Below are 26,629 nucleotides of genomic sequence, written 5' to 3' on the forward strand. Positions count from 1 at the left end.
AAGAATTAAAATGATCAGAAAGTTGTTAGAAGAGGCAAAAAACAATATTGCGGCAAATGTAATGACACTGAAGATGGAAACAGAACAGGAAAAACAAGCAGTCTTCCAAAAGATCTCTGAACCCAGAAGGGGGTCCCAACTTCAAACTGATATGCTAAAGGAAGCCATTGGACAGATAGTAATTGATTCAAAGAAGATCAAACAAAGATGGAAGAAGCATACTGAAATTCTTGTACAGTATAGATGTCAACAATGAGAGACCTTAAAAGATATCTTTTAAGTATAGTACTAGACTCTCTAATACTAGAATATTAAGTTAGATCAGTACTCTACATTACCAAGTCAGAAGGTTGCAGAAATTAATGGAATATCTATAGAAGCAAGGCAGGTAATGTAAGAAAATGAGTAAAAGTTCTAACCAAGTTGTAAATAAGCTATGCCAGAAAGTCCGGAGAATGATATACGCAACAAGACTGCAAGAGGTCAGTTTATATACCAATACCAAAAAAGGAGCATTCACAAATTGAACAAAATACTGTACAATATCCTTAATTGCATATGTCAGCAAAATAATGCTTAAGATCATCTAAGCAGATTAGAGTCCTACATAAAAAGGGAGATGCCAGATGTTCAAGCTTGCCTTAGAAGGGCTAAGGAACACAAATGTTATTGCTGATGCAGGCTGGATAATTGAGAAAGTCAAACAATACAATAAACACACTAAGCTAATTGATTGTACAAAGGCCTTCAATTGTGTCAGTCAAGTTGTTGAATATGCTTAGAAAAATGGGTATCCTAAAATATTATTGTCCTCAACTGAAACTTACATACGAGTCAGAAAGTCAAAATACAGACAACATTGGTAAAAGAGTTTGGATCCAGGTTGGTAAAGGTAAGACATATTCTCCCCTTATTTATTCAACCTATATATCTTGAGGGAAGCTATATTGGAAGAAGATGAGCAATTTAGAAATGAGGAACATATGTCAATAACACTAGCTATATCACTCCTATAGCTCAAATTGCCAATGATTTGCAAGTTCTAGTAATAAAAGTCAGGAGCACAGGGAACATGGGATTAAGTTTAAATGCATAGAAGACCAAACTAATCACAATATTTATTTATTTATTTATTTATTTATTTATTTATTTATTTGTTTTTATAAACCGCCCTTCTCCCGAGGGACTCGGGGCGGTGTACAGAGTAAGATAGGCAACAAGATGAAACAGTATTGAAAAACAATAATCAAAACAAAACAAACTGGGACCCCAATTAGAGCTATCAGAGCTATCAGGCCAGGCCGGACTGCTGGAATATAGCAACCATCCTTAAAATTAGCAATGAAAATGAAATGATGGATAATTTCTGCCTTTTAGGATTAATCAGTAATAATAGGAGAGCCAATTTGGTGTGGTAGTTAAGGCAATAGGGCTAAAAACTGAGACTTTGAGTTCTAGTCCCTGTTTGGGTTTGAAGCCAGCTGGATGACCTTTCTCTCAGCCTAGGAAGGAGGCCATGGCAAATCACTTTTCAAAAACCTTTCCAAGAAAATTTTAGGGGCTTATCCAGGCAGACTCCAAGAATCAGACATAGTTGAATGAAAAAAGTAAAGGATGAAGCAGTCAAGCAGGCAATTGAGTGCATTGTTGGAAGACTTGAAGGACTAAGTTGAACATAGATTTTCCAGCAGAAATGTGGTCACAAGGAATAACCAATGACTTATTGAAATGTAATCAGTCATCTAAAACCAAAATTGTTGTTGTAATAAGATTTTTGAAAGTTGAAAATATTTGTAGCTCAGGTGTAGGATGAGGGTGAAGGTTCATTCTCCAAGCTTGAGCAGAATGACCCTGACCTGATATAATCTCCCCATCACCAAGACCCATTACCAGCCTCCCACTGATGACTCACTCCTGACCCACTAATTCACACCCTCCAATGACCCTGACCTGAAGTACCTCCCCATCACAAGCCTCTCTCTGATGACTCATACCTGGCCCATCACAAGACCCTCACTTGACACTCCCGCACATGAAGCTCTTATATTAGTAGAACACTGACACAGACATCCCCTAAACACCACTGAAGATGTTACCTAGCTTGGTAATGAAATGTTCAGAAACCAAACCCTCAAGCTTGGAGAACGAATCTTCACCCTCACTTTTGAAAGTGTCAGGTTTAGCTGGAGACTATGAGGGTGGAGAGTGGCTTGGAATCTGTTTCAGGAAGCATAATGTCTTTCCTGGCACTGCTCAGTGTGAAAATCCTCAGTGAGTTAGAGCAATATGAAAATAGATCTCTCTGGCAACTGGTGTATGTCTTCAAATTCAATTTCTATCTTTTCCTAGTAATGGGAATTGAACTCCAATACACTTGGACATCACTTGGGCTAGTTGTGTAATTCTTACTTCATAAGAAAATAACTTTCTAACACCTGAGATATAATGACTCCTATGGTTTGATGATAATTGTTTAAAAAGTATAGAAGATGTCAGGAGACATAATAGCATGTTCATGAGAATGAAAGAGTTTTGATTGTGGCATATTTGGCAGTCAGATTAGGACCTATGGCTACATCTTATATTGTGATGGAAACTGGTAAAGCTAATAATGCAACTGGTCAACATTTCAAACTAATAATTTCTTGAATAAAGTCTCACCTCCAATGTTAATATAGCCATAAGCCCCCCCACCCTTGGCTGTATGCAGCTTTTTATCTCCTACAGATGTAGATGAGATGGGTGGCACACAAATCTAATAAACAAGTAGCTTTAATTTTCAAAGCTATTAGAAGTAGGTCCAAGATTAAACATATTGAGTTATTAACACACCCCATATATTATGAACTGGCCTTTTTAAAAAAATAAGTGCAAAAGAAATAACATTTCTACAGAACAACAGGCAGGTGTTTTGGAACAGCAGTATCTCATCTTTATGTGGATTTTTAGTAGGAGGGTGCCCACAGAATGTTGATACCCCAACATTTTCTGCTCTTTTGTGGATAGATTGTTTTACACAAAGTATGCAGTGTATGTATATCTTGTCTTCAGCTGCTGTTTTCAAATTACTGAACTGAACCTCACTATTTCTCACAACTCTGCTGTAGCAAATGCAAACTTTGGGTTACAGCAGGCTTTTTCCTGTGTGTTCTTGAGTTCCTTTTTTTAGTCTTTAAATTCAATCTGAGAAACACCTTCGCTGATATCCTGCAGGTGTTGTTCTTTTCATGTGAAAATCCTAAGTCTAGCAGTGAAGCTCTCTTGCCTGACTTTAAAGTACCATCTCTTCTGAAGATTAATCTCTTTTCCCCTCCCTTCTTTTTTAAAGATTCATCTTCCAACTACATCAGACAACTTGAAACAAAAGTCAAACTGCTAGAGGATGATAACAAACTTCTCTCTCAGGTAGGTGGCTCTTCTTAGCGATGGATTAAACGGATCCTGAGAATTTAGAAGACCCCATATCTTCTACCAGCAATAATGGGACTGATACAAGGCTAACTTTTTTTTGTATTTTGTTAAGCACTTGGGCAATATATTGTGAACATTTAATAATAACATAGAAACAAACAAGAAAGGCAATTAAGAAGAATAAAAGAATATGTTTTCCAGTTTGATGGGAAAATGTGCAGAACAAATTTCTAGGAGGGTGGTATCTCTTTCAAAATGTTCTTGTTAAATTTTGTTAAAAGGAAAGTTTCCAAAGATGAAAAGTTGCTTTTTTTCCTTCACCTAAGTATGCAGGTCAAGATTGTGGGGAGTGTCAAATTTCGGGAGACTCCCTCAGATTCCAAAATTGCAGACTTATCCCTGCTTGTTTGTCATCAAAGATGCTGTTTGCAACAACCTCAGGTTTAAAACCAAGTCCCCATCCCCAGGATACACACAGTAATCTATGGGTGGGGTGGGAGGTTAACTCTTCCTCCTCTTTATGTTCCACATTGAACAATTCTAAGAGAAAAAGTATTTTCTAAAATTGAAGGTTACACTTTGCTTACTTCTGCTGATTTTTATATTATGCCAAATTTAGTAACTTTATTTAAACATAAATTACTTTGGAGATTTTTAAAGATTACGGAACATGCTGTTAGGGATTGGGAAGGGGGCATTACTTTCCTTTCTGGCATATCTTAGACCAGGTTGGCCACTGCCAACCTGGCCTAATTTCACTCCCAGGGTATCTTCATATAGCTACAGTATTAAAAGTTCAGTTCTTTTTGCATTAACCAACCTCAAGTCTCCTCCCATTTAAATTTACCAGTTTCCTCATCCTCCCATGTAATTTTTCCTTACAGTAAATAAACTCATTCTCGGTAGCATTACAGAAAATTATGAAGCTTGCTTCTAGATCTTGTATTATGACTTTTGTTTTAACCTAGATTGTTTTTGACCACAAAATTTAATGATTCTGCCATATATTAAGCCATTGGGACATAACAGTCCTGTATCACCTACTCTGAATGGCAAGTCTTTGGATTAAGGGAAATGTTGTTTACTAAATATTCAACAGGATATACTCAATATGCAATAGGATATGAGCTGAAATTTGAAATCTCTCATATGGATGCTTCTTTCCCACTTACTGCAAACACCACTAGCTTTTTAGTAAGTGTAGAATTGACACTTAGAGATGAGGACTGAGTTCCCAAATCATGATAAAGTTAAGTCATAGCATGGCTTGTTTAGGTTTGTCCAACTAGTGCATTGTTTTAATCCAGTCCCTCTCAGCTGAATGGAACTTACTGAGCTAAAGATAAGTATATATCTTTTCATTCAGAATTGCAAGGTAGTGTATGGTATATATCCTGCTATTTATATTCCACAATAACAACCCTGTGAGGTATGTTTGGCTGAAAGAGAATGATTGGATCAAAGTGAGCTTCCATACTGTGGGTAGACTTGAACTTGAGTCTCTACTCCTAGTCCAGCACCTTAAGCATCAATCTGGAGAAGATACATATGTAAGCATTCACAATTTCTGTTGAAATGCATATGATTTTTAAGGAGCAACATTACATTTTAATTTTTTATTTTTTATTTTTTTATTTTAATTCCATTTATATCCCGCCCTTCTCCGAAGACTCAGGGCGGCTTTGTAGTGTACTAGTTATTTTTTCAAACTGCCTTTTTTATTTTTGAGCAAGGAATGTGCCTTTTAAAAATAGAGTTGAATAAATTGTCTGGAAGCATGGATTGGGTTGTTATAATTGGCTTCCAGTTCAATGTACTCTTGAGCCTATGTTTTCCTAACTTAGATGAATTATAAAAGGAAGAGTACAATAAGGAACAATAAGTAATAGGTGAAAAGCACATGGGCAACAAAAATACCCAACTACATAGGAACATGTTTTTTTAATAGGCTAAGATTTTTGCTTGGCAGCTGGACCTCAGGTTGAACAAGAGTTTGAATGAAAACTTCTTTGATCTTGTAGGGTTTCTTGAATTCCTCACTACTTGCTCTGCCTCTGACTGAGGAATTCCCTAGTGTTTAGATTGGGAGCTCTTTGGCCATAGGTCCATTTAAATATGTATTTTACAGGGCATTGTGAAAGAAAAGACTAGGTAGCAATGTAAAAAGAACAAGAAATGAGATCTGTATCAACCTATATGAAAATGTCATACAAAATGTTTTATTGAAGATTACAGACTTTTTGCTACCTTCTTGCTTGATCACCTGTTTTTTTTATTCCTCGCCACAATTGTCAGTGAAAATTATGTGGCCCCTAAGCTTGCTCAGCTGTCTCTGATCTATTTCTGTACGCTCTCCCTTTCAGTCTGCTGTTGTTTATTTTTCTTATACTTCTGCAAAGCTTGAGGTTTCCCCTAAAGCGACTAATATCTCTCTGTTGTGCATAGTGATGCCATTTTGACTGATTCTGAGCATGAGATGCAGAAGAATAACCTGTGGCCCTCCATGTGGGATAAAGCCCATCTCTTGGCTCTGTGGATGATTGGTTGAATAATGCTTGGCAGCCATGTGTTTTATCTTCATTTTTGTACTTTATTGTGTATATTATGTATTTTATTGTAGGCTACCTAGAATCACACAAAAGTGACATGGGTGGCTACATAAATTGAATGAATATAAATCAAAATAAATAACAGTAGTAATAATAATAATGATAAAAAGAAGAGATTTGCTTTAGTTTGTATGCAATGCTTTTGTACTAGGATTTTGGCATCCCTTTGAAAAATTAGCAGGAGATTTTGGGAGAAGAAGAGAAAAAGCCATTCCTTAAAACAAATTTATGGAATGTATGGAATATTGTGCCCTCTATTGTTAGAACCATGGCAATTACTAAGGTAATCAGAGCTTTTGTGCTGTAGCTCCTTAATGAGAACTTTAGGCAATCCTTTGACTAGGGGATAAAGCGGAAATTGGTATTGGCCAAATGAGGCATGCCTTCCATTGGGCAGGAACTACCTGCTTAGAGTTAGAATGGTATGGAAGGCAGCAAATTAAATTAGAAGTTTCTGCAGCTCATTAATAATAATAAAGTTGGAAGGGACCTTGGAGGTCATCTAGTCCAACCCCCTGCTCAGGCAGGAAACCTTATACCATTTCAGACAAATGGCTGTCCAGTCTCTTCTTAAAAACTTCCAGTGTTGGAGCATTCACCACCTCTGGAGGCAGGTTGTTCCACTGGTTAATTGTTCTAACTGTCAGGAAGTTTCTCCTTAGTTCTAGGTTGCTTCTCTTCTTGACTAGTTTCCATCCGTTGCTTCTTGTCCTGCTTTCAGGTGCTTTGGAGAATAGCTTGACTCCCTCTTCTTTGTGGCAATGCCTGAGATATTGGAACACTGCTATCATGTCACCCCTCACCCTTCTCTTCGTTAAACTACACATACCCAATTCCAGCAACCGTTCCCTATATGTTTTAGCCTCCAGCCCCCTAATCATCTTTGTTGCTCTTCTCTGTACCCTTTCTAGAGTCTCGACATCTTTTTTACATCGTGGTGACCAAAACTGGATGCAGTATTCCAGGTGTGGCCTTACCAAGGCATTGTAAAGTGGTATTAGTATTTCACTTGATCTTGATTCTATCCCTCTGTTAATGCAGCCTAGCACTGTGTTGGCTTTTTTGGCAGCTGCAGCACACTGCTGGCTCATATTGAAGTGATTGTCTACTAAGACTCTGAGATCCCTCTCACAGTTACTACTATTGAGCAAGGTACCACCTATACCACAGGTCTGCAACCCGCGCATGCGGCTCTTTCAGCCGTCTCCTGCGGCTCCCAGTCCTCTGCCATGTGCAGTCCCCCCCCCAAAAAAAGTGGGACTAAAAAAGTTCAACCAATCAATTCAAATATGCAGGGTAGGTGCATATCTCACCTTGGCTCCACTCTCCAGTCAAACCCTGTTCTGCGCATGCGTGCATGTATGCACATGTGCACACATTTTTTTGCGGCTCCCAGTTTTTTCCTTTTGTGAGGGAACCGGTTCCGAGTGGCTCTTTCACTGTTTCAGGTTGCTGACCCCTGACCTATACTATACCTGTGCATTTGATTTTTCCTGCCTAAATGTAGAACCTTACTTTTTTCACCATTGAATTTCATTTTGTTAGATAGTGCCCAGTGTTCGAGTCTGTCCAGATCCTTCTGTATCTTAAGCCTATCTTCTGGAGTATTGGCTATTCCTGCCAGCTTTGTGTCGTCTGCAAATTTGATGAGTTCTCCATATATCCCCTCATCCAAATCGTTAATGAAGATATTGAAGAGCACTGGGTCCAGAACAGAGCCCTGGGGCACCCCACTACACACTTCCTTCCATGTAGATGCGGTTCCATTCATTGTTTCTCTTTAATGGCTATCTGGATTTTTGCTGCTCAGTTATGGTCATCTAAGTCTTGGTTGTCCTCCAGAAACCTGAAGAAGAGGTGAGCTGGTATATTCTGCCCTGATAAGGAGCAGTTCTCAGTGTGGTAAGGTAAACAGTGCAGGGGTGTCTCAGAGGGGGAGGGGCTGGGAGCCCTGCTACAGACCATTCATGTGTGTCTCTCTGTTCAGGGCCTTAGATTTTGACAGTAGGATTTTCAGCTCCTGAGTAGAGAGATAATGATGCATGGTCTCTATGGACCACCCAGGGTCTCCCCCATCCCCTGGAGACACTCCATGCTCTTTAATTGGGACTCTGTCCACTCAATGACCCACAAGACCATTTAGTTCAACCCACCTCATAGGTTTGTTGTTGGAAGGAAAAAAATAGGAGGAGGAAGGTGTGTTGGTTATGTTTGCTGCCTTGAGTTATTTTAAAAATAGTAATGAGATACAAATTAATTCACTCTCTCACATGGCTATTAATTAAAATTAGTTAGTAAATTATGGGAACTTCCTCTAGAAGAGATAATAATAATAATAATAATAATAATAATAATAATAATAATAATAATAATAATAATAATGAGGAGGAGGAGGAGGAGGAGGAGGAGGAGGAGGAGGAGGAGGAGGAGGAGGAGGAGGAGGAAGGGATCTTGGAGGTCATCTAGTCCAACCCCCTGCTCAGGCAGGAAACCCTATACCATTTCAGACAAATGGCTGTCCAGTCTCTTCTTAAAAATTTCCAGTGTTGGAGCATTCACCACTTCTGGAGGCAGGTTGTTCCTGGGAAACACACTGGTCACAGATCTCTGATCAAAGGTCAACTGACCTGACTTGGTCTCAGGCAACTTTTTGTGCTACCTACAGAGATTCAGATGATTTCTTGCATATAGTTATATTGCTGGATATCTAAACTATTATAATACCACTGTTGGTGTTCCAGCTGCATAGTTTTTCATTTTGTAGCATTTAGAATCATGTAATTATCAACATTTTTTGAACCAATAAAAGAAATAATTAAATAATGGGGGGAAAAATCAGTCAAATCCAAAAATGGAAGAGTTTGCTTGTTAGTCAAGGATATCTCTGCATATGTAGGGGTGAGATCTTAAGAAAAATAAATTGACAAATATATATCAAGAGTATCTAAGCTAAAGGTAAAGGTTCCCCCGCACATGCGTGCTAGTCGTTTCCGACTCTAGGGGCCGGTGCTCATCTCCGTTTCAAAGCCGAAGAGCCAGCGCTTGTCCGAGGACGTCTCCGTGGTCATGTGGCTGGCATGACTAGACGCCAAAGGCGCACGGAACGCTGTTACTTTCCCACCGCAGTGGTCCCTATTTTTCTACTTGCATTTTTACGTGTTTTCGAACTGCTAGGTTGGCAGAAGCTGGGACGAGTAACAGGCGCTCACTCTGCTACGCGGCACTCGGGATTCGACCCGCCAAACTGCCGACCATCTGATTGGCAAGCTCAGCGTCCTAACCCACTGAGCCACCGCGTCCCCAAGAGTATCTGTAACAACACAAAAGGAAATCAGAGGAGGTTCTGGCAAATATCCTTTTATTTATATGACCCACATTCTGTCGTTATGTGTTGAAAGATTACAGAGCCGTCTGGAGACATGGAAGCACATTTAGAAATATTACGCTTTTTCAGATGGGGATGGTGAGTGGAAGGAGATACAAAAGAGGGCTTGATACATTATGGAGCAGTCTATGAGGAAAGCTTGCAATGTAGTTTGCAGCCAAAGATCAAATTACTTGGAATTACTTGACTACTATAGAGTATTCAGTTTGCTTCTGCAGTTTAGTCCTTGGAAAGATGCCAGGTAGACTTCCATAATCACTAGTGACTTGCTAATCTCTTAATGCAAGGCATTGTTGAATGCTTAGTACCTCTGATTTCATCACTTCAGGGTCTTGTCAACACAGTTCTCCGCCAGGAAACAATCAACTTTCTAAAAAACATAAAATGTCATCACGGAAGGATAAAAGATACAGGGATCAGACTTCTTTTCAACTCTTGGCTCTGTTAGCATTCCAAGCTTTGAAGGAGAGTTCACAATTCATATTTGTATCGACTTGTTTCCTTGAACCAAACAAAACCAAATGGAAAACTCCAAAAGTGGCTTTTAAAAGGCAGTGCTCAGAAGAATGGAAAGCAACTTGACTCATCTCCATACAGTTAACTTTTAGGATAAGGCTTCTTATGAACAGGATTGCCTATTGTACAGTAGTGGCCAAAATTGTGGAAACCTTTTGGGAAAAGTGTACTGTATATTTGAGGTTTGATGGCTAATAACAACACTTGCTTTTGGTGTAGTACCATAAAATTATATATCAGTGGAAAGATAATTTAATCAAGAATGTAATGTAATAAAGTTTATTCAGTTATGTGTATTCTATGAAAAATTATAGCCAAATAGCCAGAAAAAGGAAGCACAACTTGCTTAGGTTGATATCAGGTAGCTTTCCTTCGTCTGACTGTGGTCAATGAGCATGAGTGTTTAGAGGGCCAATCAGATCACAGTAGGATTCAGTTACTGATGTCATGTATTGAAGCTGAGAGGACATTGTCGGCTTGCGACCCCCAGGGGAAGAGCCTTCTCTGTGGGAGCGCCAGCCCTGTGGAACCAGCTCCCCCCTGAGCTTCGGATGGCCCAAGATCTCCAGTCCTTTTCCACCTGGCTGACCTGGACTGACAGGGATTTTAATTATGTTTACAATTTTAACTCTAATCTTTAACTTATTTCAATTTTTAATTTTAATTTACTGTACAGAGACCTTTAATTTTTGTTGTTGTTAGCTGCCCTGAGTCCCTCGGGAGATAGGGTGGGATATAAGTCCCATTAATAAATAAATAAATAAATACATTTGTCAGTGTGTTATGTGATCGCTATCAAGTTGGTTGGATTTTTTTGTGTTCTTTCATTTAGTGAGCTTGTAAAACATAATAAAATTAAAGTAATGGTGCAAAGAATTGACTGGTCACCCAGAAAGTGATGTAAAATAGTATTATTACGTGAACAAGACTACAGTTTTAAACAAATTAGAAGAAAAATTGGTGGAAACTTAACCAAAGGTGCCATTTCTAAGTTTTTGAAGATGTATAAGGAGACTCAGTCACTACAAAACCACACTGGTAAAGGCAGCAAAAGGTGCACAACAGCAAGTAATGATAGAAGAATTAAGAGACTGTGCCTACGTAACAGAAGAAAATCATCTGGGTGTATACAAGATGAAATGGCGCAATGCAGTGTGAAGTTGAGTGCAAGGACTGTTCAGCGCAGGCTGCAGGAATTTGGCTTAAAATCTAGAATTCCACAAAAAAATCCATTTTTATCTCTAAACAAAGGTTGAAAAGACTAAACTGGGTTAAAACCCATGTTACGTGGATAGAGGAACAATGGGACAGTGTTATTTGGAGTGATGAGACCAAGATCTCCCTGTTTGGTAGTGATGGTATAAAATACGTAAAGAGAAGAATCAGAAGATTTGCATCCTGACTGCATTACATGTACCGTGAAACATCCAGTCAGTGTTATGATCTGGGGTTGTATAACATCAAAAGGTGTGGGCAGAATTTGTGTGATTAATGGCCAAAAATACATTAATGAAATACTTGAGCCCAAACTGAAGCCTTCCGCACATGATCTTTTTCAAGACAATGAAGCATTTATATTTCAACAGGATTCAGCTCCATGTCATGTTGCTGCTGTATGCAAAAAGTGATTTCAAGATAATCATATTCCGCTGCTGGAATGGCCTGGGAATAGCCCAGACCTTAACCCAATTAAAAATCTATGGAGCCGACTAAAAAAACTTGTTAGTCAGAAGCAACCCAGCAATAAAACCCAGTTAATAGAAGCAGTCATTCAATCTTGGTTTCACATTATAACAGCTGCAGAACTAAAGGACTTTGTTCACTCCATGGGAAGATGTTTTAAGGCCGTAATTCATGCTAAAGATTACCCAAATAAGTATTAACTGACATGGTGATAATTTTTGTATATCTTGTTTTTTCTGTGGTGATAATTTTTGTATATCTCCTTTTTTTCTACGTGTTTCACTTTTCTTCTTTATAACTGTTCTTGCATTAGATTCTTGATTAAATTATCTTTCCATTGATATATAATTTTGTGGTACTACTCCAAAACAAAAGTGGTGTTATTAGCCATCAAACCTCAAATGTACACTTTTCCCAAAAGGTTTCCACAATTTTGGCCACTACTGTATATATGCACATAGGAGGAGAAATGTCAAATTGTTTAATTACATAAGACTCAAAATTCTGGCACTGAGATAATTTATGGAAATTAAAGCAAAGGTAGAGCTTTTGCACAATAGTGCTTTGCTGCAACAAATATTCCACATCTTTCCATGAAAACTGCTCATTACCAAAAAGCAACTGCCTGCATAGTTTGATTTGTGCCATTCAGTTCTGAACAGGAGAACTTCTAAAAATAGCTTTGTGCTAATCATTTGCCTCAGTGGTTTGTCATGTTCAGTTCTGAAAAGAAATGAGTCATAGCAAACTGTGTAGAATTTTAAAATGTATGTCATTCTGTGTGACTTTTTCCTCTTATTACCTTTAGCTCCCACCTTACAAGCCGTTACTTAGGCCCAGCCTCTTCATCATTCTGGAGGTCTTAACAGCGAAAGGGACATAGCTGAGTGAAAAAGCAAGCACACACCTTGCATGAAAGTCCCTGGTTCAACTGTCCGGCAGATCGGGTATAAATTATGCAGATTAAATTAAAGCAGTTAGTGCCCCTCCCCCTTTCCCCTCCCCCACTGAATGCCTAGTGTTTTGAATAACCATCTGTTCTACCACTGTTAAAAAAGGATTTCTCCATAAGCATTTTTTTTCAGTTGTGTAAATAGAAATGTCTGCCCTGCACAGTCTCTAGTTTACCATTAGAATAAACATTAAAACCTTTAGATGAGGTTCAGGGGGTTGACTTTATTGTTATTTTTTTGCATGGAATCAGCTATAAATTGCACGAACAAATCTAGCATATTGGACCCATGCTATTCATTGGTTGCTTCAGACCCAGAATAAAAGCTCTGATTTCAATTGGGGAGGCATTTCAAGAGCAAGTCAGCAAGACTGAAAACTGAAAGGATTTTTTTCACTGAGTTCATAGCATGATTTCCATAAAAGCTTCACATTACATTACTTCTTATGCCATGTCCTGAAGTACTTTCAACAAATCTGTGTGCTGGTACTGGGAATTAGATTTACATCTGCTATGCATCACATGTTGTTAACTCTGCCATGGTGGTACTAATGTGAGCAAGGACATGTTTTCTGGAGTCATTCATACAGCTGAGGGAAGTCAGCTCCCCAGAGAAGGAAATATTAAAAGGGCAGAAAATATATATTTCCTAAAAAAGAAATTGAAGAACCAGGAAAGCATGCTGAGTTTTCTTAATAGTTTCTGGTCTCCTTCCCCCCAAGCGGAAAACCAGTTCTATAGACATGCAAATGTGAGCCATCAAGAAGGTTGGAGCTAGACTCTTAGGAAAGACAAAGACATACCCCAGCCCCAGGGAAGCAGGGGCTAGGACATACCATACCCACAACCAGCAAGATTCCTAGCAAGATTCCTAGAGGGGCCCACCTGGACTAAGGACACACAGGAAATATCCTCAAAAAGGAACAGGAAATAACCAAACAATAGAATCCAGGGGGTATAAAAACCCACTACCCACATGTGGTCAGTCCTTTTTCTGGATCCAACTTCCTGTCTGGCTTTACTCTATAATAAACTGTAACCCTCTTCCCAAAGCAGTCGCCATGTTGTTTATCCCCAGCTTGGATGGAACTATGATGAAGACTTTTCTTCCAACACAGCTGAGTCTTATACAGCCAAAAATCTTATAAGATTTTAATGTCTAACTAGCCTTTTACGGGCTCGGTTTGTTTTACCAGATGCATGAAGAAGGATTATCTTCATAAAATCATAAGCTGAAGATAAATCTTGCATTAAGATGAGAAGCAGGCATAGTTTCCTTTTGTACTTTAATATGTGATTTTATATATTTAGTCACCTGGGCTGTCTGTGAATTGTAAGAAAAAATTCTGAGGGCTTTGTAGTTTTGTTCATATTTATATTTGCCAGCTTTAAGAAGGAGGAAAGTGTTTCCTTCTGTCTTTTCAATAACTACTTTTTTGTCCTGTTATATTAACAGCCTCTTGTGGTTCCCACCTCTATGTTCCTTAACACAGACCTTTCATTGTCAATAAATATTAATCCCCTCCCTTCCTCCCCCATGTACCCTTTTCTAGTTGGTGCTTGTTAGCTTTGCAAATGTGCCAATTATTTCCTTAAGGGACTTTGCGTGCATCTCCCGCAAGTAACATAACATTGCAAATCTCTCTTTATTTCCCCAAAGTTTCCTCCTGTTTGTGGGGGTGGAAATTGCTATTATTTCAATGTACAACATCACAAGTTTGTTTCTGAACTCGAGAGTGAGTGACTTATCACATTAAGAATACTGTTCTCTACATTCAACTTCTTGGACTCGAAAAACGTAAAATAATGAATAAGGTATAATTTGAGTTATTTTCTTGTAAAATGATGAAGTGTTTCGTATGTGTTGTATCTCTCACACATAACCATGCACAAACATAGACATGCAAAAACATACATTCAGCATCCAAATGTTCATGAACTGTACAAGGTATGTTTTATGAGCTCCTTGCTTGCTTTAGAGTTCTTAGCCCCAAGGGCTCTCAGATGACCTTAAAAGACTGGGAATTAAACATTCTTTAAATTCCTTTGTACATAGTTACATTACAAAAATCCTTAGGCTTCAATTATATCTTTCCTGGGCAAAGAAATATTTAGTAGTTATCAACCCAGTGATAGATATCCAGTGATTAAGAACCATCCAAGAATTAGAAAAAATGCTGGTTTCCAGACCATGTGTGAATTTAGCCTGGAAGTGTTTATATGGACAAAGTGTTAGGGAAAAGCTACCCCGGGGGTTGGAATTTCTTTATCCTCTATAGCAGTGATGATGTTACCTAGGTTAGTAATGAAATGTCTGCAAAAAATAAGAGAGCACCAAGGACCCCACAGTTCAACCCAGAACTACAAATATTATCTTCTATTTGCTTCTTTTTTGTACTATCCACAGCCAGATTCGCCCATATTCAATAGGCAGAAAGCATTAGAGATTTGGACATTCAGTTTCTGTATCTCCCTTCAGTGGCTAGACAGGATTATTATATAAAAGGAAAACTTACCAAACAAGGAGTTTTAAATTATAAATGCCTTCAGCTAGTTCAGAAATTAACTTAATAATATAACTATATTCTTTTTAGCTATCTATATTCTATAAGCTCTTTATCTATCCTGTATTCTTCCTAGTCCAATTTCACTGTATTTTCAGTTTCTTTCTATTCTATACCTTTGTATTTGTTTACTGGTACTGGTATGACTCCACTGTACTTCTGTATAGAGAATACACTCCTTTTTTCTAAACATTTTATCTGTCTTTTATGTGTTTTTTATTTCTGTTCTGTCAAAGTAAAGTCTTGCCTTTGGGATCACAGTCTCCATGGCAGCCATTTTGAAACAATACAAGTTCTCAGAACTGAAAGGCAGAAATATATATATATATATATATATATATATATATATATATATATATATATATATATATATATATATATATATATATATATATATTTGGTTATTCGGGTTTTTTCCCCGCGTAGAACTAAAGGTGTAGGGGCGACGTTTCGACGGAATCCCATCCGTCATCATCAGGCTAGTGGCTTCTGCTTCCTTCTCCCAGAAGAAGGAAGCAGAAGCCACTAGCCTGATGATGACGGATGGGATTCCGTCGAAACGTCGCCCCTACACCTTTAGTTCTACGCGGGGAAAAACCCGAATAACCAAAGATCCACATACGAACACCCGCGAAAACCTCAGAAAACATATATATACATATATATATATATATATATAAAACAAGCTGAAAATCTCATTCCCATTTACTTATGTGATATGAACCCATCCTATGCAGTGGCATAGCGTGGGGGGTGCAGGGGGGGCCGGCCGCACCAGGCGCAACATCTGGGGGGGCACCCATTAAGCTCACCGGAGGGGGACGATTCTGCTTCGCCGAGGGTCGGAGGAGCGAGCGAGTGGGCGGAGCGTAGAAAGCAACCGCATTCGCTGCGCCCAGCCAGAGCGGGATCCCGTCCTCTCACGGCTGCGGATCGCCTCCTTTCTCGGGTGGGGGTGGGGAGGCTTGGCGGCGTCTCACCTCCCTCTCTTTCTCCTGCCGCGGCTCTCCTCCGCTTGGCTCTCAACCTGCAAGCCCGCCCCCCCGCCCCAGCTCCCGCCCCCGTCTCCTCCTTTCCCGGAGGTAAAGGTAACAACTGCAGCCGCTGCACCTGCGGCTGCTTGCTGCTCCTCCTCCTCCTCCTCCTGCCGTATTGACTCTCTGTGGCCACTCGGTTCCCCCTGCAGGAGGCGATCGGGACGCCCCCCCGACACATGTCGCCAGCAGCGAGAGTTTCCAGCCAGTCCGGCGAATCTTTGGGGCGAGGTGCCAAAGAGAAGGAGGCGGCTTGGCTTGGATAAGCAGCGTCTGGGCAGAAAATAGGTCAGGCGCCACAGCAAGTATGAACTCCTGGGGTTCAGCCTAAGCAGGCAAAGCTGCAGGGTGGGTTGGTTGGCTTTTCCGGCTTTGGAATAACCTTGGGAAGCTGAGGCATTGTAAGTTGGAAGTCATTGTTTGTTGCCTAACATGTTGGGTCACCCCACACCACATGCTAAGCCATAAACCGTGGTTGGTATCCAGGGTTTAGGACAAGATGGAGAAAACTAGCCAATTGTGGGATCATAAATCTTGATGAAGCCCATCATCGCTCCATGTGATGTATGCACTCAATCTACAAACGTAGTCCAAGCCTATTCACATCTGTTGTAAGGTCATTCTCTCGTGGGGTTTATCTTGACATCCACTAAGAGTGGAACAAACATGCCCCATTAACCATTTTCAACGCCATGTCCTCTCTTTGTCTCATCCTAAATCACAGCTGAGGCACCTTAAAGTTGCCTTGTTTCAGTTTTAAACTAGCATTTTCCCTCTTCTCCAGAGACCCTTTTTTGCCTTGAACCTAACTCAAGGGTAGGCAACCTTGGCTCTTTTATGACTCATGGACTTCAACTCCCAGAATTCCTGAGCTAGTGGAAGAGACTCGAGTGCTAAAATCCACGGGTTAGGGGGCGCAAATTACTTGCCTTGCCCCGGGTGCTGACAAACCACGCTACGCCACTGATCCTATGGAACTGTTAGTACCCTATCTGTTATGTATTGGGCTTGTGGTATTACACCATGTGCCTTTGCTGGAGAGGCTAACGGCTCTCCAGCAACCCAGACAAGCCATCTCTGCTCCTGCAATTGGTTAGCCTAGGTGGCAAGAGTGGGTTCAACCCTATTGTGGCTGGTTGCGGCCCAAGCCTTCAGTACAGTTCCAGCAAGAATAAAAGCATGAGTTATTCTGTACTCAGCCTCGTGTCATCATTCCTGCTTCCAAGAGCCCACGACTTAACAGTGGCGACGAGGATGGGGTCCTGCTTCGCCGATTAAGGGCTGAAGTCAACGAGGGTCGGCAGTACATGCCGAAGGGAAGAGGCATTTCCCCCCCCCTCTCTAGGCCAGCTAGTAAGCCACACTAGCGGCCGTGTGCTCAGAGGATGCATTCCCTGAGCCTAGAAGCAGGATCCAAAAAACGCAGGAATTTGAAGGAAGATGCCGAAGGTCGGCAAATTAAGAGAGTTTGATGTGAGGCATCCGGAAGAATGGCCTTCTTACCTTTCGCAAGTAGAGAACTACCTGAGAGAAAATCAAATTGCGGAGGAAGGCCTGAAGGCCTCCACGTTGCTTTGCGTATGCGGCCCAGCAACTTTCGACCCAGCAGAGAACCTTTTTGCGCCGACGCACATCGAAGCAGTCTCATACGCAGACCTTAAGAAGAAGCTAACTGGGCACTTCCAGCCCCAGATGTCGGAGATGGCGTGGCAATTCAAATTCGACCAAAGAGTGCAGCTACCCGGTGAGACAGCTTCGGAGTTTATTGTGGGCCTAAGGCAGGCTGCACGCCTTTGCAAGTTCTCAAACTTAGAAGAATGACTAAGAGACCGGCTCGTCTGTGGCCTTCGGGACAGAACCCTTCAGCAGAGACTGTTTGCTAGACCCAATTTAACGTTTTCTGAGGCACAGGATGAGGTGATGGCCGCCGAAGCCGCCGGGGGTGCAGTGCAGACAGTTCAGCCCACCAAATCTTCAAAAGTCGAAGAATCGGTCCATCTTGAGGTCGCCAAATGCACCAGAGAATCGTCAGAAGAAGAAGAACCCGAAATCAACAAACTCCAAAGGCAACCCAATGTGCAACACTGCAACAGCCACCAGCGAGGGAATGATTACAAGGCAGTTCTCTTACCAAGATGTAAAGGGTGCAGAGGCAACCACATTCGCGCCAACTGCAGATTTCGTTCAGCCACGTGTAGAGTTTGTGGGAGAACCGGCCACATCGCGGTGGTTTGCAGAGCCCACCAGAGAGACTGGCCACCCAAACACCAGTCGGAGAAACCAACTAGGAGAGGTACAGGGGCCCAGGGTTCAGTTAGTGTGGGATTCTTCAGAAGCGTTTGCCGCACCGGGGCTCGACGCCCCCTCAAGCCTAAACTTAAGCTCTTGGTAGAGCTACAAGGAGTTCCATGTAAGATGGAGTTGGACTCTGGCTCTGCAGTCTCAATCATTTCGCAAGACACATTTGACTTCGTGTGTAGGCGCAGTAAAAATTGGGCTAAACTAAGACCCTCAGATATTATTTTAACGGATTTTCAGAATGCTCACGTCAAGGCTAAGGGTGAAGCCACATTATTTGTAAAATTTAAAGGGTTTTTGGGGCACCTGGATGTAATAGTAGTAGGGGGCCAAAGAACGAGTCTTATTGGACTTGATTGGTTTGATGCCCTAGGTATTCAGATTACTGGCATAAACCGGACACAAACTGCAGACCTCATGGCAGTATGCGAAGAATACGCGGATGTTTTTGATTCAACCCTAGGGAAATACACTGGCCCATCAATTTCTTTTAAGTTAGATCCTAACCTTATTCCAATTAGGGGTAAACCTCGCTGGGTCCCCTTTGCCTTAAAGCACAAAATTGATTCTGAAATCGATAAGCTTGTAGAACAGGGTGTGTTACAGCCTGTTGATGGGGGGGGAGTGGGAAACTCCTATTGTCACCCCACTGAAGTCCAATGGGGAAGTTCGCATTTGTGCAGATTATAAATGCACATTAAATAAGGCCCTCAAACAACATGCTTACCTGGTTCCTGTAGTCAACCATATTTTAGCCTCTTTGCAAGGGGGAACCATTTTTGCTAAACTTGATTTAGCACAGGACTATCAGCAATTGCCGGTTGATGAGGCCACAGCCGTGGCTCAAACGATCGTGACTCACAGAGGGGCATTCAAAGTCAAACGCTTACAGTTTGGAGTCAGTGTTGCACTGAGTATTTTCCAAGGGATTATGGAACGTACACGTAAGGGTATCCAGGGCATCTGCCCTTATTTTGATGATGTTCTTATTGCTGGGGAATCCCCAGAAGTGTTGGCCAGAAGGCTCAGGGCTGTTTTGCAGAGGCTTCGTGAAGCGGGCCTCAAATTAAAGAAGAACAAATGTAGTATTGGGATCTCATCAACAGAATTCTTGGGGTTCCACATTGATGCTAATGGTATTCACCCCGTTGATTCAAAAGTGAAGGCCATTAAAATGGCTCCTAGGCCCAAATCAAAAGGAGAGCTGTAAGCATTCTTCGGTCTCCTAAACTTTTATCACACATTCCTACCTCATAAGGCAGCAATAGCAGAGCCCCTCCATAGGCTACCTGACAAAAAAGCCCCTTGGAAATGGACTAATTTACACAAAAAATGTTTCCAGGATTTGAAAGCTCTTCTATCAGAAAAGTCCACTGTAACTCATTACATAGAGTCTAAACCTGTATGTCTTGCATGTGATGCATCTCCCTATGGGTTGGGTCAGTCTTAAGCCACATAGAGAAAAATGGGAAACAGGTTCCTATTGCATTTTACTCTAGGACATTGTCATCTGCTGAGCGCAACTATGCACAGATTGACAAAGAGTCCCTGGCCATAGTTGCTGGAGTTAAAAAATTTCATGATTATTTATATGGCAGAGATTTCACTACCTACAGTGACCACAAACCTCTGTTGGGACTGTTCGCAACAGACAAACAAACCCCCCACATACTATCTACAAGAATGTTGAGATGGTCTATTTTTTTGTCTGCATACAATTTTAAGTTAATTCATAAACCAGGAAAGGAAATGGGCCATGCTGATGGCCTCAGCAGACTACCACTGCCACTAATGGATCCTGATCCAGCTCCTGCTCCTAGAATACTGTCCATACAGGACATACCTGAGTTTCCCCTCCATGCAGGGGATATTGCTGCTGAAACTGCCAGAGATAAAATTCTGAGTAGAGTGTTGTCATGGGTATACACGGGCTGGTTGGAAAAAAGTCCAGGCTCTGAATTTCAAAGTTATTTTGTCAGGAGGCATGAGCTGTCTGCACATAAGGGCTGCATTTTATGGGGGAACAGAGTCATAATTCCCACTTCCCTAAGGGATAGGGTCTTACATTCCTTACATGAAGGCCACCCAGGCATTGTCAGAATGAAAGCTTTAGCTAGGAGCTACCTTTGGTGGCCTGGCCTTGATAAGGCTATCGAGGATCAAGTCCATGGTTGTTATACATGCCAGCAATCTAGGCCTGAAATGCCTCAGGCCCCAGTTCATAGGTGGGAGGAAACGCACACTCCCTGGTCTAGGATTCACATAGACTACGCTGGGCCTTTTCAGGGGCAACTTTTCCTGATAGTAGTGGATAGCCACTCAAAATGGCTGGAAATAATTCCAGTTTCTAACCTGACTACTGCTAGGACTATCCAGGTGCTGAGAAAACTCTTTGCAACACATGGATTGCCTGATGTTTTGGTTTCTGATAATGGGGCCCAATTCACTGCTGCTGAATTTCAGGCTTTTCTTAGCGCTAACCTCATCAGACATGCAACGTCTGCACCATTTCATCCATCTTCTAATGGACAAGCCAAACGCATGGTGAGGACAACAAAGGAGGCACTCAGGCGCATTGTCACAGGAGAGTGGCATCACAGATTGGCAGATTTTTTACTCTGCCAGCATTCTATGCCCTGCATTGCTACAGGTAAAAGTCCTGCTGAACTACGTTGGGGGAGACGTTTAATTACTAAACTGGACAGGTTGCATCCAGATAGAGTGGCAACAGAAGCCTCTAGACCAAAACCCCTGAGGGGGCTACACACGGGTGTTTGGGTTTGGGCCAGGAACTATGGTCACGGGAATTTATGGGTTCCTGGTCAAATAACCAAGGCATCCGGACCCCTATCTTATGAAGTAGTGTTGGAGGGAGGGCGACTGGTCAGAAGACACATCGACCAACTCAGGAAAAGGTTTCCAGAATGGTCACTAAGTGAGGACTGTGGCATAAGTCCCTCCGAAGGTCCTCAAACTTGCAGCCAAGACAGCCCTCACTGGAGCCACCAGGGTTTTCCCTTCTCAGAAGAGGTGGAATCTGAGGATGAACTGGGAAGCATGGAAGTGCAACATGGAACCCCTGACCAAGCGAGCCAGCTGAACCTCAGCAACCTCTGTGCCTACTCTGCAGAACAGACTGACTCTGGGGTGGGCCAACCTGAGCCAGAGCGTTTCGATTCCCCTTGACACTGGAGCACAAAGGGACATGGGTCTACCCAGCCCGCTGGGTAAGTTGGTAGACCACAAGGTGATGGGAACTCCAAGACTTTCCTCAAGGCCACACAAGCCTCCTGCGTATCTCACGGATTACATTGTTAAATAAAGATTGTACTGTGTTGTGAAACTTGTACCACTAATTACAGAAACTTGTGCATTGTGAAACTGCCTTTACTGTGATGTAAGCCTGTTCATGAGATGTTGTTTGATCTCATTGTAGCTCTTACTGCATTGGTAAGCTTGTTCAGACATTGTTAATGTCATTGTAGCCACAGTGATTTTATGATTTAATATTTATTATTATTATTTTATTATTATCACTATAATGTTGGGAGTTGATTAATAAGTCTTGACAGCTGTTAAGACTATTCTAGGGTGTCATAGTCTGATCTAAGAGGGGAGGGGTGTTATGTATTGGGCTTGTGGTGTTACACCACGTGCGTTGCTGGAGAGGCTAACGTCTCTCCAGCAACCCAGACAAGCCGTCTCCGGTCCTGCAATTGGTTAGCCCAGGCGGCAAGAGTGGGTTCCTAGTCTATATATTGTGGCTGGTTGCGGCCCAAGCCTTCAGTACAGTTCCAGCAAGAATAAAAGCATGAGTTATTCTGTACTCAGCCTCGTGTCATCATTCCTGCTTCCAAGAGCCCACGACTTAACACTTTCCTCAAATGAAAGGTTGGCGGGGGGGGGGCAGATCCATTCAACTTGAAGACTACACATCCCCTGGTTCACACAAATCCCCTTTCATCTTAATGCAAGAAGTGTTGGAGCTAAAGAGGCTTTTCTGAGCATCTTAAAAGAAGACCTAGAGACATATGAAATAATGCTGTACAGATAGTCCTTGACTTACCATCACAATTGAGCCTGGAATTATGTTCATAAGTCATGCCAGTCATTAACTGGATCACCCTCTAACCTCAATTTTATGAGGTTTTTTTGCAGTGGTCGCTAAGTGACTGCAGTGGTTGTAAAGTGAATGCCACAGTGTTATTAAATAATGATCTGCAGTGGGTGTGTTTTTGCTGGAAACCAGAAGCAAATGTTGGTTTATGCCAAAAAATGATGGCCATAAATGCAAACTGGTTGCTGGGCGCCCAAAATGTCATAATGCGAACACAAGGTGAGACGATGGCCATCGGAACTGAATCAAGGTTGTAAGTAGCTCTGTGTGTTCCCTTGCAACTTCAATTGGCCACTGAGTATCCAGTTGTAAGTCAAGGATTACTTGTGTACAATTGTCAGTTCCATGTGTGGGAAGGTCTACAAATGCCATTATTCATTTCAGTTTGCCTCTGTAGAATGCACAGCATATGACGCCACATGTACTGTAGCTTTGATGTTTATACCCCATAGAGATTTATTTATTTATTTTATTAAATTTATATACCGCCCTATTCCCGGAGGACTCAGGGCGGTGTACAGGGAAGATTAAAACAAACATACAAAAATTAAAATCAGATTAAAACAATTAATTAAATAAAGTCCCCAAAATTTAAAACTAAAACCTAATAAAAATTAAAACCTCTCAGCCTGGGCCAGACAGCTCAAAGAGCCAAGTTTTCAGGTCCCTGCGGAATGAGCGAAGGTCGGGGGCAGTCCTAAGTTCCATGGGGAGCTGGTTCCATAGGGCCAGCGCACCCACAGAGAACGCTCTTCCCCTGGGAATAACCTACCGGCATTCCCTAACCGGCGGTATCCTGAGAAGGCCCTCCCTGTGGGAGCGCACGGGACGAAGGGTGCTTGATGCCGGCAGCAGGTGTTCCCTCAGATAACCCGGACCGAAGCCATTTAGGGCTTTATACGTCATCACCAGCACCTTGAATTAATGTTGACATTAAATATTTTTAAAGTTAATTTTACATTCTCAGGTATCACACACCAAAACCCTTTATTAACAGTCTTTTGCTGTTTATCATCTTCCTTCATAGAATTATCTCCTGGCTGTCAGTTATGAATTCTACTTTGCACAACTTCATTGAAATGCCTGTAACAGCGCCTTTTCCATTGTAACTCATAATAATTTTTGTTGCATATTTAAAAGCTGGGCTGTTGAACATTGAAATTTGGAGCACTTGATATTTTTCTCTTAATTTAGTCAGTTCTATAGTAACTGACGTAAAAAAAATGCAAGTAGAAAAATAGGGACCACTATGGTGGGAAGGTAACAGCGTTCCGTGCGCCTTTGGCGTCTAGTCATGCCGGCCACATGACCACGAAGATGTCCTTGGACAAGCGCTGGTTCTTCGGCTTTGAAACAGAGATGAGCACCGGCCCCTAGAGTCGGAAACGACTAGCACGCAAGTGCGGGGGAACCTTTACCTTTACCTTATAGTAACTGATCTCTTTTTTAACTGTGGTGAAAAGCAGTATCTATGCATTTTTGCAATCTTTGTTTTAAAAATACATCTTGTAAGATTTTCTATTTAAGTGCTCACATTTTTCTATTGTTTTTTTTTTGCTGTGTATCACACAATAACACATTAAGTGCATGAAAGATAAATATGCATATAAGGTAAGGAAAATTTGTAGAGCTTAGGGAACTATTTATAAATATTGTTTTGCTTTACATTATAATTTTGCAATGAATAATATATTATTCCGTCCCAGCTGGCTGGTTCAAACAGCTTATCAGGAATTTTCAGAAAGGTAATCTAAGGGCTTTTCAACCAGTGGTACAGGTAGCACCTGTGGTACAATGGCACCTGGCAGGTGGTACGCAACCATCCTAGAAAAGTGGTAGTTTAGTGAGATGTTTAGTGAGCTAATATTTTTAAACAGGATGTTCAGTTATTTGACAATTGGGCACCATTTATTGATGGTAAGAGCTTTAAGTGAATCAGTTATATACTGTATACTGTATACGCTGTTACTATATACTGTAATAGAATTACAGAATAACAGAGTTGGAAGGGACCTTGGAGGTCTTCTAGTCCAACGCCCTGCTCAGGCAGGAAACCCTATACCATTTCAGACAAATGGTTGTCTAATCTCTTCTTAAAAACCTCCAGTGTTGAAGTACCCACAATTTTTGGAGGCATGTTGTACCATTGACTAATTGTTGTAACTGTCAGGAAATTACTCTTTAGTTCTAGGTTACTTTTCTCTAGAAAAGAACAGGCTCTTCTCTTTTATAACTGAACTAATTATTTTCCAGCCAATTTCTGAGGCATTTTGTATCAATAATGCTGCCTGTGCTGTCTAGATAGAGCTGTACTTAAACTCTCAACAGCTCCAGCCATTATGGCCAATGATGATACTGATTGAGGCAACAAATTTTCTCATCCTGGTTTTAATGATTAAAATTGTATTGCCAAATATTTCCTCTTAAGATATCATTCATATTTTCTATATGCACAGACAAACCTAATAGGGTTATTGGATGGCACGTTTCACTTCATTCCTCCTGCTCAACAAAACATCTATACAATTATACAATCATAATAATTAAAAGTTTCCTGATTGTGTACTTTTCTTTTAGTGTGTGTTCCTGTTTTTCTGAGACCCTGGCAAAAGAACCTTTTCTGCAATGCTTTCAATAACATTCTTTGAAGTTGTTAGAATTATCTAAGAGACATGAGTCCCAAAGACAGAGTTGCAGTATAGCGAGATTCAAGGTGCTGGTGATGACCTATAAAGCCCTAAATGGCATGGGCCCGGATTATTTACGGGAGTACCTTTTGCCGGCGTTAACTTCCCATCGTCCTGTGCGCTCCCATAGAGAGGGACTCCTCAGGGTGCCGTCGGTCAGGGAATGTCGACTGGCAGCCCCCCGGGGGAGAGCATTCTCTGTGGGCACTCCTGCCCTCTGGAACCAGCTTCCTGTTGAGCTCCAGATGGCTCCCGACCTTCGCTCTTTTCGCCGCGACCTGAAGACTTGGTTATTTGAACTTGCCGGCCTGGACTGAGGGATTGGGGTTTTAGATTTTAAATTCCAAATTTTTTTATTGCTTGGGCTATTTGGTTTAATTTAATTTTTGTATATTACAGTATGTGCTGTATATTGTGTTTTAATTGCCCTGTACACCGCCCCGAGTCCTTCGGGAGAGGGGCGGTATATAAATCTTTAAAAAAGAAAAACTTACAACCATTTGTTTAGTGACCATTCAGTATTAGAATAGCACTGAAAAAAGTGAGTTATGACCACTGCAGCATCCCCACAATTATGTGATCAAAATTTAGGCACTTGGAAACTGGTATGTATTTGCAATGATTGCAGCATCCTGGGGCCATGTGATTTCCATTTGCAACCTTTCCAACTGGCTTCCAACAAGCAAAGTCAATGAGTGTCCCAAAGGTGTTTTTTTTCAGGAAGTAACTGGACTTTCTTGTTTTTCTTTGAAGACATTTCGCTTCTCATCCAAGAAGTTTCTTCAGCTCTGACTGGATAGTGAGGAATTCGCCACCATCCAGTCACAACTGAAGAAGCTTCTTGGATTAGAAGCGAAATGTCTTCAAAGAAAAACAAGAAAGTCCAGTTGCCTCCTGAAAAAAACACCTTAAAAAAACACCTTTGGGACAACCATAACCGGGATGACTGAGAATGTCTATAGATAAAGTCAATTAGGAAACTAGACTTATTTAAGCAGTGATTTCCTTAACAACCATGGCAAAACTTGTCGTAAAATTAGGTACGATTCACATAACAACTGCCTTGCCTAGTAGTGGAAATTCTGGCTCCAATTATAGGTGTAAGTCAAGGACTACCTGTAACTGCCTCCCTTCACTTATGTATCTAAATCACCGAATAGTGATACTTATAGACATTCTCATGACCCCCTCCAGTGCGATGTAATTTTGTCTTTGGATTATTTCTCAGAATGGCTTTATGTTGGCACTCATTCCTGACATGCTATATCTGCCTGACAGTGCCTTTGATATGTCCAATTCTATGTGAATAATTACTATATTTGTAACGGCCCAATAGTGAATAATGATGTCTCTCTCTATCCCCTGACCCACCT

At 41.2% G+C, this 26,629-nt stretch overlaps 1 protein-coding gene across 1 annotated transcript in view; it reads left to right on the forward strand.

Annotated features, from left to right (window-relative positions):
* CCDC85C (coiled-coil domain containing 85C) overlaps positions 1 to 26,629 on the forward strand; it is a 186,047-nt gene that overhangs the window by 113,104 nt on the left and 46,314 nt on the right. Inside the window, exon 3 of the mRNA XM_083349080.1 lies at positions 3,329 to 3,405. Coding sequence (XP_083205206.1) covers positions 3,329 to 3,405 — 77 coding nt within the window. The remainder of the gene's footprint in view (positions 1 to 3,328; positions 3,406 to 26,629) is intronic.

The sequence above is a fragment of the Vipera ursinii genome (genome assembly GCF_947247035.1).
Source record: "Vipera ursinii genome assembly, chromosome: 1".
Lineage (NCBI taxonomy): Eukaryota > Metazoa > Chordata > Lepidosauria > Squamata > Viperidae > Vipera > Vipera ursinii.